This window comes from Pristiophorus japonicus, chromosome 9 (genome assembly GCF_044704955.1).
Source record: "Pristiophorus japonicus isolate sPriJap1 chromosome 9, sPriJap1.hap1, whole genome shotgun sequence".
NCBI lineage: Eukaryota > Metazoa > Chordata > Chondrichthyes > Pristiophoridae > Pristiophorus > Pristiophorus japonicus.
The window spans coordinates 34,614,531-34,629,104 of NC_091985.1; the positions used below are offsets into that span (position 1 = coordinate 34,614,531).

At 46.1% G+C, this 14,574-nt stretch overlaps 1 protein-coding gene across 2 annotated transcripts in view; it reads right to left on the reverse strand.

Annotated features, from left to right (window-relative positions):
* The window catches only part of ttc27 (tetratricopeptide repeat domain 27), a 282,247-nt gene that overhangs the window by 196,221 nt on the left and 71,452 nt on the right, over positions 1 to 14,574 (reverse strand). For both annotated transcript variants that reach the window (XR_011595000.1, XM_070889258.1), the window contains exons 6-8: positions 12,942 to 13,106; positions 7,748 to 7,881; positions 1,362 to 1,474 (exon numbers count right to left, since the gene is read on the reverse strand). Coding sequence is in view for 1 of the 2 variants with exons in the window: in XM_070889258.1 (XP_070745359.1) it covers positions 1,362 to 1,474; positions 7,748 to 7,881; positions 12,942 to 13,106 (412 nt within the window). In the remaining variant the exon portion in view is untranslated. The remainder of the gene's footprint in view (positions 1 to 1,361; positions 1,475 to 7,747; positions 7,882 to 12,941; positions 13,107 to 14,574) is intronic.

The window sequence follows — 14,574 nt, forward strand, 5'->3', positions numbered from 1 at the left end:
CACGCAGCCCCAGTGAGGCCATTCAGCCAGGGCTAGGGGCTGCGTGCTTCGGGCCCCTCCCACACAGTTCGGTGCCTGGAGCTACTGCACTTGCGTGCCGACTGTAGCACGCATGTGCAGAGGTCCCGGCACTGTTTTCAGCGCCAGGACCTGGCTCCGCCCCCCCCCACAGCTCGTGCTGGCTGCGCCGAGGGCCAGAGGACCTGTAAGTAGGTGGAGAATACCGAGGATTTTTTTAGGCGCCGTTTTATGTGCGAAAAACAGGCGCCCAGCTCGGAGGGACGCCCGTTTTTTTTCTTGTGGAAACTTGGGCCCAATGAGTGTAAGTTTTTATTTATTGAGCACCAGCCACCGTTCGTCACAGTGTCTTTCAGTGTCTAATGAATTGTCTATTAGTCAATAATAAAATGCCTCCCTTGTGGGTTATAGTGATAGAAAACTAGTTGTTTAGGGTGCTACAATTTGGAGGTAATACACTGCAGAATGAAAGTCAAGAAAATGCCACAAGAGGTGCTTAGGTAGAACTTTTGCAGGCTTTTAAAACAAATGATCTATATTATTACATAGAGGATGAAAAATCTTTAATTATTCAGCATTTGACAGAACCTAATAACACTCTTGTGCTATTCTGCATCAGTACTCACTCGTAGAAAGCTCACAGTTTATGCTCTTACCCGAATCCCTCCTTGCAATACACTTTCACCCCTTGGTATACCGTGAAATTCTTTGTCCAATCTATAATCTAACACCTTTCACTCAGTAATTTTTCTTTGCATAAACTATAAATGGCCTTACTTCATGTTGCAGTGCAGTGTTTCAGCATTGCCCAAAGCACGGTTCACTTTAACATTTTTTTGGTAGCCTTGCCAGTGAGTGCAGTCAGGTTATTTAACCACGGACAGTATCGCTCCCAGCCTGATCCTGTCCTCACCCCAGAAAGATTTAGACACAGGCACACAGAGCAGGAATCACTGCATAATGATCAAAGAAGAAGGGCCCTGGCCGATTTGCTTTTCTCCTTTGAGAGCTCAGGGGTGCCAAGACCAGTTATAACAACCCTGACGAGCATCTTTGGGTCAGCTCAGCTCACTCAGCAAGGGTTCGGGATCAAATTCGAGGTCTTCTGGTCTGAACAGCTCAGATGTGCACCCAACGGATTATTTATCCACCCACTACAATCCACGTTACTGAGTGCTCATGTTGATTCCTCACATCACCCCCGGCCAATTAGTAATCTCACCAATTTCTCAGGTTTGCCTAGTCTCAGTTTCGAAGGGAGTGGAGGTGCTCAAAAGTTCTTATTGCTATTGGATAGTGAACAAGTAAACTACTGGCCTATCCGAGTGCCTGAAAATGCTCACCAGATACCAAGGATTACAGCGAGCTCCTCTGCACACAGGTCGGGCGTGTCGTGTTCCTCAGGATCCGCCAGCGTAATTGAATTTAGCAAAGTGTCATCGCTCAGCTCAAGGTCCTGTTGGCAACAGAAGGAAAATATTGCATCACTGATTTATTTATTATACATTATTTGTGACATTCACCTATTCAATCTTAGGTCCTCAAAAGGATTTTAATGCTATGGAATTCATGTTAATCAACAACAAAATATTGCATTCTGAATTGATCGCATCATATATAGCACATGCTCTGTAGTTTATGCTCGTTCATGAATTACAACTAAAACTGGAGCCTGCTTTAAAATCTGAATAAATGCAAAGCTGGGAGCTAGACCCCCAAAGTTTATGAGGCTCTACATAACCCCAAGCAGTTAGTCCAAAGAGATGTCAGCTAGTACAATGCTACTGTCAAAATAGTCAGGAAGCTTTTTTTCTTCTCAGATACAGGAGGGTGGTGGGGACTCTGAAGGGTTTCTGTACTGTTCCGCAATGGCTTGTTTGTTCCTTTTCTGCTAATGCAACAGCCACACCAGCTCCTAGACTGGAAGACCAGCAATTTAGATACCTTCAGGTTAGGACCACCCTGATAGCAGCCTTTGGCAAATGCCTCACAACCTCCCTGATCCCATGTGAGCTCGTTCGATTCAGTCCAACAATAGACACTTCACATCCGACTCTTTCACAACAGAGTTTTCTTTGTAGTTGGGTACACCTCGGTTCGTATAGTCTTGCGTCCCTGGTCTTGACCGCCCTCTAATTTATATCAGCAGGCATCGGGGACTCTGAGGAATATTGCTGCGCCCTCCTGTGTTGTCACCGGGAACTCAATCCCTCTCCCCGGGTACATGGCCAACCTAAACCCGAGAATGCTCCCGTACTTTGTGGGCATCGACCTTCGCCCTCGTTACCCAAGCTTCAGCATCATCCCTGGAATCTCTCCAGATTGCCCCCATACACGACTGTGAGGGGGAACGCTGGTCTATAGTTCCCTTCCACAACTCTGGTGCCAAGTATAAGGCCTCACACTGCCGCCCGGCTGAGATCAGCTAACCCACCACAGATCAGGGATCAAGCCCAGGATCTTCCTGCTCTGCATGGGTCAAAGACGGTTCTGCCTCCAAGTCTTTATTAGACACTTACTTCTACATCATAATCTAAAGCTTGCCTAACTTAGCATCCCACTCCCAACTTATCTCTTTTGCCTTCTTCCCCAATTCCACTGTACTCTTCAATGCATCAGAAGGTTGTCTTCCTTCCCTGGAGCTGGAACATTTCCGTTCAGACCCTACTTGGTGTGGGTGTTGACTACACTTCTGTCCCTTGGGTTGCTCAGTGCCGTCTGGGACTTACTAACAACAGATATCCGGTTATTACCATCAATGTTGATAACAGTTCTGTATTTGTCAAACAGGATTTAATCTGTTTTAACCTTCCTTATAACTTTCTTTTTAGACTCTTAACTTGGGAGTACTTGAAACAGTTCTGACTTTATAGAAATAAGATTTTTTAAACAACCCAATAAATTTATAAAAATGTTTGAATTACAGTAACGTGAAAATCAGATCCCTGTAAAACCTACCGTGGTGTGTTTTTGTCCCATTTTTACCCCTATTCATTTCTATGGTACTCTGTTTAATGAGAGTCTCCAAACGTAAATTCCAGACGCATTACATGGAATACATTTTTTTAAAGTAAGAACTGGTGCATAGCCTCTGGCTGCTCTCCAGTGATCACACATCATGCAAGGCAATAGGGTACAATCAACTCCTGATGTCCAACAATTTAAAGAGTGACTGTGCCAGACACACAAAACTAATTGTTTTCTTTCTATAAATAATACGCCCCCGCCTCCCCCAGTGTGTGCAGACCTCGATAAGGAGCTCCTTCGCTCCAGAGGGAGTTGTAAACAGCGCACATTACCACCAGAGGGGCTACATTAAATTATATTAACCTCAAATACCACCTGCACCTGTAGTCTGCACTCTGCTCCAACCTCACTCACAGTAACTGAATCTCAGCCACGGCCCCAATGGGAGGCACCATCGCGTAAAATTTAAGCTGTGTATTCAGAAGTTTTGAGTGCCACGTTTACTCACCTATTCTTATCTGTTGGCACAGGAATTCACCAGGATTTATTACTGATCACTACCATTGACCAGTCGGATATTTATAAACAATCAAGCACAGAAAAGTAGAGGCTACCAAGCCAGAAGAGAGCTGGGAAGAGATGATTGCAAAGTTGCTTACTTATTTTCACAATCGAATGCATCAGAATAGGCTAGAATGCTACAGAAGAACTGGAGAACACTGCTGAATTTGTGCGGAAAGTTGCTGATTGCTGCGGCTCATTTATGTTATCCACAAGTCACTGAACAACAAAAAAATTTTAGCCCTAAGGATATATGCCCATGCACATTGTATCTTATTCAGCCTAGCACAACAACACAGTGCGTTGCTGCAGTTCTCCAGCCGCTGCACCTCTGAACTAGCAGCTCGACAAATAATAAACTTCCAACAGGGCACGAATTGAAATCGCAACTTCACAACAATGCCGTGAATGGGCATTCAGAGACGTCCAGAACAAGCTCCCACAAGTTGCTTTGTGAGGCGTCAGGGTGGAGGTGGAGGAGAAAGGAACAGGTTTACCTGCAACACACAAAGTCTGAGGCACCAGAAAGATCTGAGATCTAGGCCCCAAGTTTCCACACGATAAAAAACGGGCGTCCCTCCGAGCTGGGCGCCGGAAAAAAAACGTGCGATTCTGGAGCGCCCTGCAGCTCCATGTCTGCTTGGCGCGGCGCCCAGGGGGGCAGAGCCTACCACTCGCGCCGATTTTGTAAGTGGGAGGGGGCAGGTACCATTTAAATTAGTTTTTTTCCTGCCGGCAACCCTGCGCGTGCGCGTTGGAGCGTTCGCGCATGCTCAGTGTGAAGGAAACATTGGCACTCGGCCATTTTTGTAGTTCTTTGTAGTTGTTTAATTTTTGAAAAATTTTTAATAAAAGCACATTGCCATCAGCACATCAGCACTGAGGCTTCTTGCATCAGTGAGAAGGCTGCAGGAAGCCTCAGAAAGTTGAGGCAGCCGTTTCCCTCCCCCCCCCCCCCGCCCGCCGTCGGGAATGGCTTCCTCATCCCCCCCCCCCCCGCGGGAACAAACGGCTTCCTCCCCCCCCCCCCCCCCCCCCCCCGCAGGAACGAACGGCTTCCTCCTCCTCTTCCCCCCCCCCCGCGGGAGCGAATGGCTGCCTCCTGCCCCCCCCCCCCCGGGAACGAACGGCTGCCTCAACTTGTGAGGCTTCCTGCAGCATTCTCCCTGGCTGAAGCACTTTCACACAGGTAGGAAGATGGTTTATTTAATCTTTTCTTTGCTTATAAATTTTTATTCAGGTTGGATTTATTTGTATAATATTTGTATAAGTATAAATAAGGATTTATTATAGAATTTAATTATTTCCCTTCCCCCCACCTCGTTCTGGACGCCTAATTTGTAACCTGCGCCTGATTTTTTAATGTGTAGAACAGGTTTTTTCAGTTCTACAAAAATCTTCACTTGCTCCATTCTAAGTTAGTTTGGAGTACGTTTTCACTGTGGAAACTTTGAAATCAGGTGTCAGTGGCCGGACACGCCCCCTTTTGAAGAAAAAAATTCTATTCCAAAGTGAAACTGTTCTACCTGACTAGAACTGCAGAAAAAAAAATGTGGAGAATTGCGATTTCTAAGATAATCCGTTCTCCACCAGTTGCTCCTAAAAATCAGGCGTAAATCATGTGGAAACTTGGGCCCCTAAAATGGCGTCCGTGTCAGTACGAGGGGAGGACACTTTTCTCCAAAAAGTCTTGAGGGTGGGGGATGTCAGGAAATTTATGATGCATGGCACAGAAGTGTTCCACAACAACTAAAGATCACTTCTGTGAAATAGACTGCAACCTTCCAGCAGCTTTGTAAAGTTTCAAGGGCTCCAGAGCAAAAAACAAATGCGGATTATTTAAGAGTTAAGGGGCATTTCTAACCCTGCTCGCCCAGCGGACATTTTAAATCACCCGAGGGACTTATCCACCGACACCACAGGCTGTGACGGTAACTTGCCCTTCTGAGCGGGCGAGGACACGCGCCTGAAATGGGCGGGATTATGCTTTAAATATGCATACACGCAAATCAGGCCCCGAGGTTGTAATTGGGGCCAGACTGCTATCTTAACCAGAGGCCTACGTGGGGAATCCAACCAAGCGAGAAGAGGAGTCGGGCCAGAAAGTGCCCACAATACAGCTCATTTCTCCACTGGCTCCTTACAGCAAGCTCCCACTTCCCTGCCGCTTACGACAGACACTGTATTCTCCGCTGGGCTGCCTTGATTCTAGTCAGCTGATACTATAAACGGTTCTGATACGACCTGTGAGAACATCATCGCAGGTCGGGGCTATAAATAGAGCTGGAGTGCCGGGCCCTGGAACATTGTGGGCGAAGGTGCGGCGAATGAGGGTATGGGGCCCAGAAGAGCCGGGGGTCCAGGGGCAGCACAGGCCAGCCCACACTGCGATATGTGTGCGCATTAGGTCCGTGCAGCAGAGCAGGTCTCCAGTCGTCCTGGTTAATCCTTGCCACTGGATAAAGGCCTAGCTCTGTCGAGCTGTGTGGTGGCTGATGTGCAACGGTCACCACACGTTAAAAAAATCCATGCACAGGCATCTTCCACCCCCTCAACTGGAGTTCAGGACTGGAACATCGGGTCCTTCATTGAAACATCTGTGAACTCTCGTGGAAGCAAGTCATCCTCGTTCGAGGGACCGCCTATGTGTGATGATGATGATGATGATGATGATGATGATGATGATCGTTCGAGGGACCGCCTGTGTGGTGATGATGATGATGATGATGATGATGATGATGATGATGATGATGATTCGAGGGACCGCCTGTGTGGTGATGATGATGATGATGATGATGATGATGGTGATGATGATGATGATGATGATGATGATTCGAGGGACCGCCTGTGTGGTGGTGGTGTTGGCGACGACGACGACGACGATGACGGGATTGCACTTTTATCAATCCAATCATAGCCAGTGCATATTTCTCTTCTCGCCTCTGCACTGTTTCCGAGCATAGTTTCTTGTAAGCTGCACCGCAGCGCAGCACTCCAGGAACCAGCGCTCCGGGGAACCAGAGCAGCGCTCCGGGGAACCAGAGCTCCGGGGAACCAGCGCAGCGCTCCGGGGAACCAATGCTCCGGGGAACGCGCAGCGCTCCGGGGAACCAGCGCAGCAGGATTTTCAATGCAAAAAGAACCCGCATGCGCGGTATTTTGAATGGTCCACACAGCCCCTTAAAGGAACTGCGCAGGGCCCAAAAATTCCTACAGGGAACATTGCTCTGGAGTTCCCCAAGGATCTGTATTTGGCCCCTTTATATTCCTCAACTACATGCTGCCCCTTGGTGACATCATCCAAAGATATGACATTAGGTTCCACATGTATTCTGACAACACCTAGTTCTCCCTCTCCACCTCTCTCAATACCTCGCCACAGTGTTGTCAGGCTGCTTGTCTTTTAAGATCTTTCGTAAAACCCATTTCATTGACCAAGCTTTTAGTCACTAACTCCAATTTCTCTTTCTTTGACTTGGTGTGAACTTTCGCCTGATTACACTCCTGCGAAGTGCCTTACGATGTTTTCCTACATATAAAAATGCAACTTGTTGTGGGGCTTGGAAGAGCAGGACTGCCCTGAAAAGCCCATAAGAAAAATATAGGCCTCCCCTGCCCTGGGCTTTCCACCGCCTTTCATCGCAAGGCCCTCCAGTAATGCCCTTTCCGTAACTTACGGTGACAGCAACCCTCCGTTCAGTCCCTGGCGACTGCCCCCTGCCCCCGAACACTGCACTTCTGCCACAGCTCTCGTCGGCCAATTTCAGGCAGGAACCTGACTGGGGCTATGCAGATGGCGGCCTTGGTATTCATGCAGCCCAGCTCAGCCTGCGTCCCAATATCAGCCCCCACCCAAACTCCCCCACTCATCCCCATATTCAAATCAGGTCTTTTACAATAGGATATTTGCTGTTACCAACTTTAAGCTCGACACAGTTACGAGTTCATCACAGGACATGGCAGTGAGTCGAAGCACCGGTGAACTTTCAAGTGCAATATTTTTTTAAATTCGTTCCTGGGATGTGGGCGTCACTGGCGAGGACAGCATTTATTGCCCATCCCCAATTGCCCTCGAGAAGGTGGTGGTGAGCCGCATACTTCAACCACTGCAGTCCATGCGGTGAAGGTACTCCCATAGTGCTGTTAGGGAGGGAGTTCCAGGATTTTGAGCCAGCGACAATGAATTTCATTTGGGACTTACCTTGGGCAGATTTTCCAAGGGCGTAGGTACTGGCGTGAGACGTGTTTGACAGAGGGCATCATCCTCCCGCTGGACATTGAGGATGAGCTGAGCCAAATAGTTTTCCTGGAATTGCGTACGCTTCCCCAAGGCACCTTAAAGAAAAGCAAGTCCAATTTTACATTTCGGGTATTAGCTGTTAAGGACTGGCAGGCTTTTGAGAACCTTTGGTGGGGGGGGAAAAAAACGATAAATTTACTCATTGAATATGAAACCGAATTTAAGTTTTCTAAAAAGTTATCAAATGTACAGTTGAATGTTTTCTGTAAACTAGTTTAATATGGACTGTGCTATCAATTATCTTGAAGAATGTATTGCAAAAGTTCCTTATTCAACTTTTACCATCAAGCTCATGACTACAATATCAGGAAAGCAAAAGCAGTGTTAAAAGTGCCCGGTACATTTAAATCCTAACACTCTGAATCACTAAAGCTTCAGACGGTAGAAGGTTTAACCCTTAGTGTGCTGTAATTAAATGATCTGATCAGGTGAGATCAGCCAAGCTGGCATCCGAGGTCCTTCATCTGGCTGTAGTCAGCCGTTAGTTTATAAATCAAATCAAATCAACCTTCCGAGATTACTGGAGCCAGAAGTCAAAATTTTCAATTCTGACCCCACCTCCAAAACCAGGAGTTGGGACCATTTGCAATCGTTTCACTCATAAAGAGGACCCTGCGCTCTGGGTTGTTGACTGGAACCTGTTTCTATCTCTCCCCGTCTCGCTTTTTAGTCACCGAACCAGTCCTTGATTTTTCTCATCTTCTCTTCCACCGCCGTCAATCCTTACAGTGTCCAGCACTCGGGAGGTGGGGTGGGGGGGGGTCTTGGCTCAACAATACAAATAAAATGCTTCCAAGGTAAACAGTGGGACAGAATAAAAGTAAAACATAACATTAGAAATAGGAGCGGGAGTAGCCATTTGGCCCCTCGAGCCTGCTCTGCCATTCAATATCATGAAGATCTGATCTTGGCCTCAACTTAAACTTCCCTGCCCGCTTCCCATAACCCTCGACTCCCTTATCGTTCAAAAATCTGTCTATCTCTAGCTTAAATATAGTCAATGACCCAGCCTCCACAGCTCTCTGCGGTAGAGAATTCCACAGATTCACCACCCTCTGAGAGAAGAAATTTCTCCTCATCTCTGTTTTAAATGGGCGACCCCTTATTCTGAAACTATGTCCCCTTGTTCTAGATTCCCCCATGAGGGGAAACATCTTCTCTGCATCTACCCTGTCAAACCCCTTCAGAATCTTATACGTTTCAATAAGATCACCTCTCATTCTTCTGAACTGCAATGGGTATAGGCCCAAACTGCTCAACCTTTCTTCATGAGTCAACCCCCTCATCTCCGGAATCAACCTAGTGAACCTTCTCTGAACAGCCTCCAATGCAAGTATATCCTTCCTTAAATACGGAGACCAAAACTGTACACAGTACTCCAGGTGTGGTCTCACCAATACCCTGTACAGTTGTAGCAGGACTTCCCTACTTTTATATTCCATTCCCTAGCAATAAAGGCCAATATTCTAACTTTTAAGAAAAATATTAGAAGATATAGAATAGAGTATATCAGATGAAAATAAAGTAATACAGGAGGAAGGAAAGGTAATAGGGGCAAGAGGTGTTCAGAATTTATTTTATTTTAAAATGTACGGCAAGCCTTAAAGTAACAAAGCTACTCTTGACATTAGCATCATTATTGTTCTATTGGTGCTTAGTACAGTATCTAAATGGGCAACTTGAAAGATGGAATCACCCTGGATCTCCCCGCAGACGACAGGTTAATTAAATTTTAATAAATGCAGTTCATTCCCATTAGAAAGGAGTTACTGAAAGTTATGGAGAAAAGAAAACAAATGGTGGAAACAAAAAGAAAACAGTTCTGGTTCTGTTACCTTCCAATACCTTGTTCAACAATAACTTGTATTTATTTAGCATCTTTAACGTAGTAAAACGTCCCAAGGTGCTTCACAGGAGCGTTATAAGACCAAAGAAAATTGACACTGAGCCACATAAGAAGAAATTACAGCAGATGACCAAAAGCTTGGTCAACCTGACCTCAGTAGTGGGTAAAATGATGGAATCAATTATTAAGGATGTCATAGCAGTTCATTTGGAAAATGGTGACATGATAGGTCCAAGTCAGCATGGATTTGTGAAAGGGAAATCATGCTTGACAAACCTTCTGGAATTTTTTGAGGATGTTTCCAGTAAAGTGGACAAGGGAGAACCAGTTGATGTGGTATATTTGGACTTTCAGAAGGCTTTCGCCAAGGTCCCACACAAGAGATTAATGTACCAAAGTTAAAGCACATGGGATTGGGGGTAGTGTGCTGACGTGGATTGTGAACTGGTTGTCAGACAGGAAGCAAAGAGTAGGAGTAAATGGGTACTTTTCAGAATGGCAGGCAGTGACTAGTGGGGTACCGCAAGGTTCTGTGCTGGGGCCCCAGCTGTTTACATTGTACATTAATGATTTAGACGAGGGGATTAAATGTAGTATCTCCAAATTTGCGGATGACACTAAGTTGGGTGGCAGTGTGAGCTGCGAGGAGGATGCTATGAGGCTGCAGAGTGACTTGGATAGGTTAGGTGAGTGGGCAAATGCATGGCAGATGAAGTATAATGTGGATAAATGTGAGGTTATCCACTTTGGTGGTAAAAACAGAGAGACAGACTATTATCTGAATGGTGACAGATTAGGAAAAGGGGAGGTGCAATGAGACCTGGGTGTCATGGTACATCAGTCGTTGAAGGTTGGCATGCAGGTACAGCAGGCGGTTAAGAAAGCAAATGGCATGTTGGCCTTCATAGCAAGGGGATTTGAGTACAGGGGCAGGGAGGTGTTGCTACAGTTGTACAGGGCCTTGGTGAGGCCACACCTGGAGTATTGTGTACAGATTGTGTCCTATCTTGAGGAAGGACATTCTTGCTATTGAGGGAGTGCAGCGAAGATTCACCAGACTGATTCCCGGGATGGTGGGACTGACCTATCAAGAAAGACTGGATCAACTGGGCTTGTATTCACTGGAGTTCAGAAGAATGAGAGGGGACCTCATAGAAACGTTTAAAATTCTGACGGGTTTAGACAGGTTAGATGCAGGAAGAATGTTCCCAATGTTGGGGAAGTCCAGAACCAGGGGTCACAGTCTAAGGATAAGGGGTAAGCCATTTAGGACCGAGATGAGGAGAAACTTCTTCACCCAGAGAGTGGTGAACCTGTGGAACTCTCTACCACAGAAAGTAGTTGAGGCCAATTCACTAAATATATTCAAAAGGGAGTTAGATGAAGTCCTTACTACTCGGGGGATCAAGGGGTATGGCGAGAAAGCAGGAAGGGGGTACTGAAGTGCATGTTCAGCCATGAACTCATTGAATGGCGGTGCAGGCTAGAAAGGCTGAATGTTTCTATGTTTCTATGTTTCTGAAGAGGTAGGTTTTAAGGAGCGTCTTAAAGGAGGAAAGAGAGGCGGAGAAGTTTAGGGAGGGAGTTCCAGAGCTTAGGGTCTAGGCAGCTGAAGGCATTGCCACCGAAGGTTGAGTGATTATAATCAGGGATGCTCAAGAGGGCAGAATTTGAGGAGTGCAGATATCTCGGGGGAGGGGGGAGTGAGGCCATGGAAGGATTTTTAAACAAGGATGAGAATTTTGAAATCAAGGCGTTGGTTAACCGCGAGCCAATGTAGGTCGGCTGCAACTCACTACAAAACAGCATTGTGGCAGCATCTTCACCACACAAACTGCAGTGGTTTAAGAAGGCCTACGCCACCTTCTCAAGGGCAAGAGATGAGCAATAAATCACCCTGGATCTCCCTGCAGACGATAGATTAATTAAATTTTAATAAATGCAATTCATTCCCATTAGAAAGGAGTTACTGAAAGTTATGGAGAAAAGAAAACAAATGGTGGAAACAAAAAGAAAACAGTTCTGGTTCTGTTACCTTCCAATAGCTTGTTCAACAATAACTTGTATTTATTTAGCATCTTTAACGTAGTAAAACGTCCCAAGGTGCTTCACAGGAGCGTTATAAGACCAAAGAAAATTGACACTGAGCCACATAAGAAGAAATTACAGCAAATGACCAAAAGCTTGGTCAAAGAGGTAGGTTTTAAGGAGCGTCTTAAAGGAGGAAAGAGAGGTAGGGAGGAAAGGTTTAGGAGGGAGTTCCAGAGCTTAGGGCCCAGGCAGCTGAAGGCACTGCCACCAATGGTTGAGTGATTATAATCAGGGATGCGCAAAAGGGCAGAATTTAAGGAGCGCAGACATCTCGGAGGGTTGTGGGGCTGGAGGAGATTACAGAGACAGAGAGGGGCGAGGCCATGGAGGGATTTGTAAATAAGGATGAGAATTTTGAAAGTGAGGCGTTGCTTAACCGGAAGCCAATGTAGGTCAGCGAGCACAGGGGTGATGGGTGAGCGGGACTTGGTGTGAGTTAGGACACGGGCAGCCGAGCTTTGGATCACCTCTAGTTTACGTCGGGTAGAATGTGGGAGACCAGCCAGGAGTGTGTTGGAATAGTCAAGTCTAGAGGTAACAAGGGCATGGATAAGGGTTTCAGCAGTAGATGGGCTGAGGTAGGGGCGGAGTCAGGCGATGTTATGGAGGTGGAAATAGGCGGTTTTAGTTATGCCGCGGAAATGTGTCCGGAAGCTCATTTCGGGGTCCAATATGGCCTCAGACAGAGGCTAGGGAGAGGGATGGAGTCGGTAGCTAAGTTCAGATTGACATGCTTCTTCTGGGAACCCAGTGTAAGACATGCTATTCCACTGTGTGTGGCATTACAGCGCAGCCCGATTCAGTCCCTCAGCTGACGCACAAGGATCACTGGATTGTGACCGAGAGTGGGGAGATCTGGCTGCTGCTTCTCTTCCTTAGCCTAGTGCCATTGATGCCGACTGTCACGATTTTTTCAAGTACGTACTCTTGACATTTTCACCTTCAACAGCTGCATTGTAGTGCAGGTTCAGAGCTCCATACATACAAGAGCTTATACAACAAAGTGAAATGCTCGCAGAGACCCGATAGTTATTTTCACAGAGTTGATGCTTAAAAAAGAGCTCTCTTGGCTAGATTTGTGTCTCTGGAGTGTATTGGCTGTAGAGTGGGAGAAAAAAAATAAATGACAAAAATGTGTGATGTGACAGTCTGACCTACCTATCATGGTGGTAGAAAGTTTGGCCAACTTCTGGGCTGTGTTGAAATTCTCCTTGGCCCTCTTGTATTCGTAGTAGTATAGCAAAGCGTATCCACACTCCAGGTGGAACTGGATTGCTAAATTTCGGCATTCCGCAGAGCTGAAGAAGGTCTCGTTTGTCAGCACTGAGAATAAATCAAAGACATTACAAACTTTTAAGTACTTTCGGCCTTAGAAAGATACAGAAGATTGTGCAATTGGATAATCGGGGGGTTACTTTCTTTTATCTTCCAACAAGTCAGGCTAATACTGAAACTTTGGACAGTTCTGAACTGAAAGGTTTATAGTGGCAGTGGTCACATAATGGCATGCCTCGGAACAGGGGTGAGTCCTTCAGCTCATCTAGCTCCTCACCTGTATTGACTATGTCTATGACCACCTGGGGCAGTACATTCAAACACTCAACACTTTGCGTGGAGATTTTGTTATTGTGTTTTCTTTAAATCATCTTAGCTTGAATTCTAAGGTGAATGTCCCCCTTGTTCTAGATTTCCCTACTAGAGTTAAGAGTCATTCCCCCTCTACCCTGTTAATTCCCTTCGTTATTTTGAGGATGAAACATTTGACAATGCAGCACTCCTCAATGCTGCACCGAAGTTTCAGCTTAAATTATTTGCAGTCCTGTAGAGGTGCAAAAGCTCACAACCCTCTGGCCTAGAGACGAGGGTGCTGCTAACTGAGCCAAGCTGACATTCTGGCTATTGGAGACATTCTTGATTGGCTAGATTGACTATTGTTCGTGTGGTAGAGGCACTGATTTTACATCCAATATGTTTGAGATGTTTTTTTCTGAACTGAGGCAATGCCTTCAATTCTCCCCTCCCCCTTATGTATGGTGATTGTTTTCTACTCATTAGAGGCGTACCAGTAGCTGATGATCAGAATGGATTATATGCCACGTTTCAGACCCACCATCAGAACTGAACACTCTCAGATTCATGTGGGATACAGGCAAAATGCTGGATAAAGCTCCCTTTACTCTTCCCCAACTATGTGGGGTGAGGGCAGTTGTGTCTTCTCTCATCCTTAATAAACGGGTTTAGAACTTCATTGCACATAGTACACAGGAAATCTTCACCTTGGCTTCATCTTCAGAACAGCAGTCTCTCGGCTAGTGTAAAAACCTCGGGTGCCCACACCAGACAGCCTTATTGACCTCTGAGTGGGATTTAATGCTGGTTAGTGTTCAATCCTTGCTAGTTGGGTGCTGTTGTGTGCACATCGACTAGAGGCTCAGTTGAGAATGCTGAATCTATTGCCTAGAGATGCTTTAACCTTCAAAGCACAGGTCTTAGAATTTGTTTTGCTAATTGTGCAGCAGAATTGTTTGTTTAGTTGCGAGCAACACCGTCAAATGTTTGATTCTTTTTATTATCTTCTTATTCAGTGACCGAATCGCAAGCTGTAGAACAGCTCATTTGCTTTGTGTTCTTAACCCTTTGCTGGATGAGATGTTTAAAATAACAGGGATGTTAAAACAGAGATCCTGGGGGCAAAATTCGGTATTGCCCCATTTGGGGGGAGTAACCGAGGGGAGGAGGGACTTCCTGCGCCCTGCACAGAAATCCCGCCCCGGCCGCGAAATTGGGATTA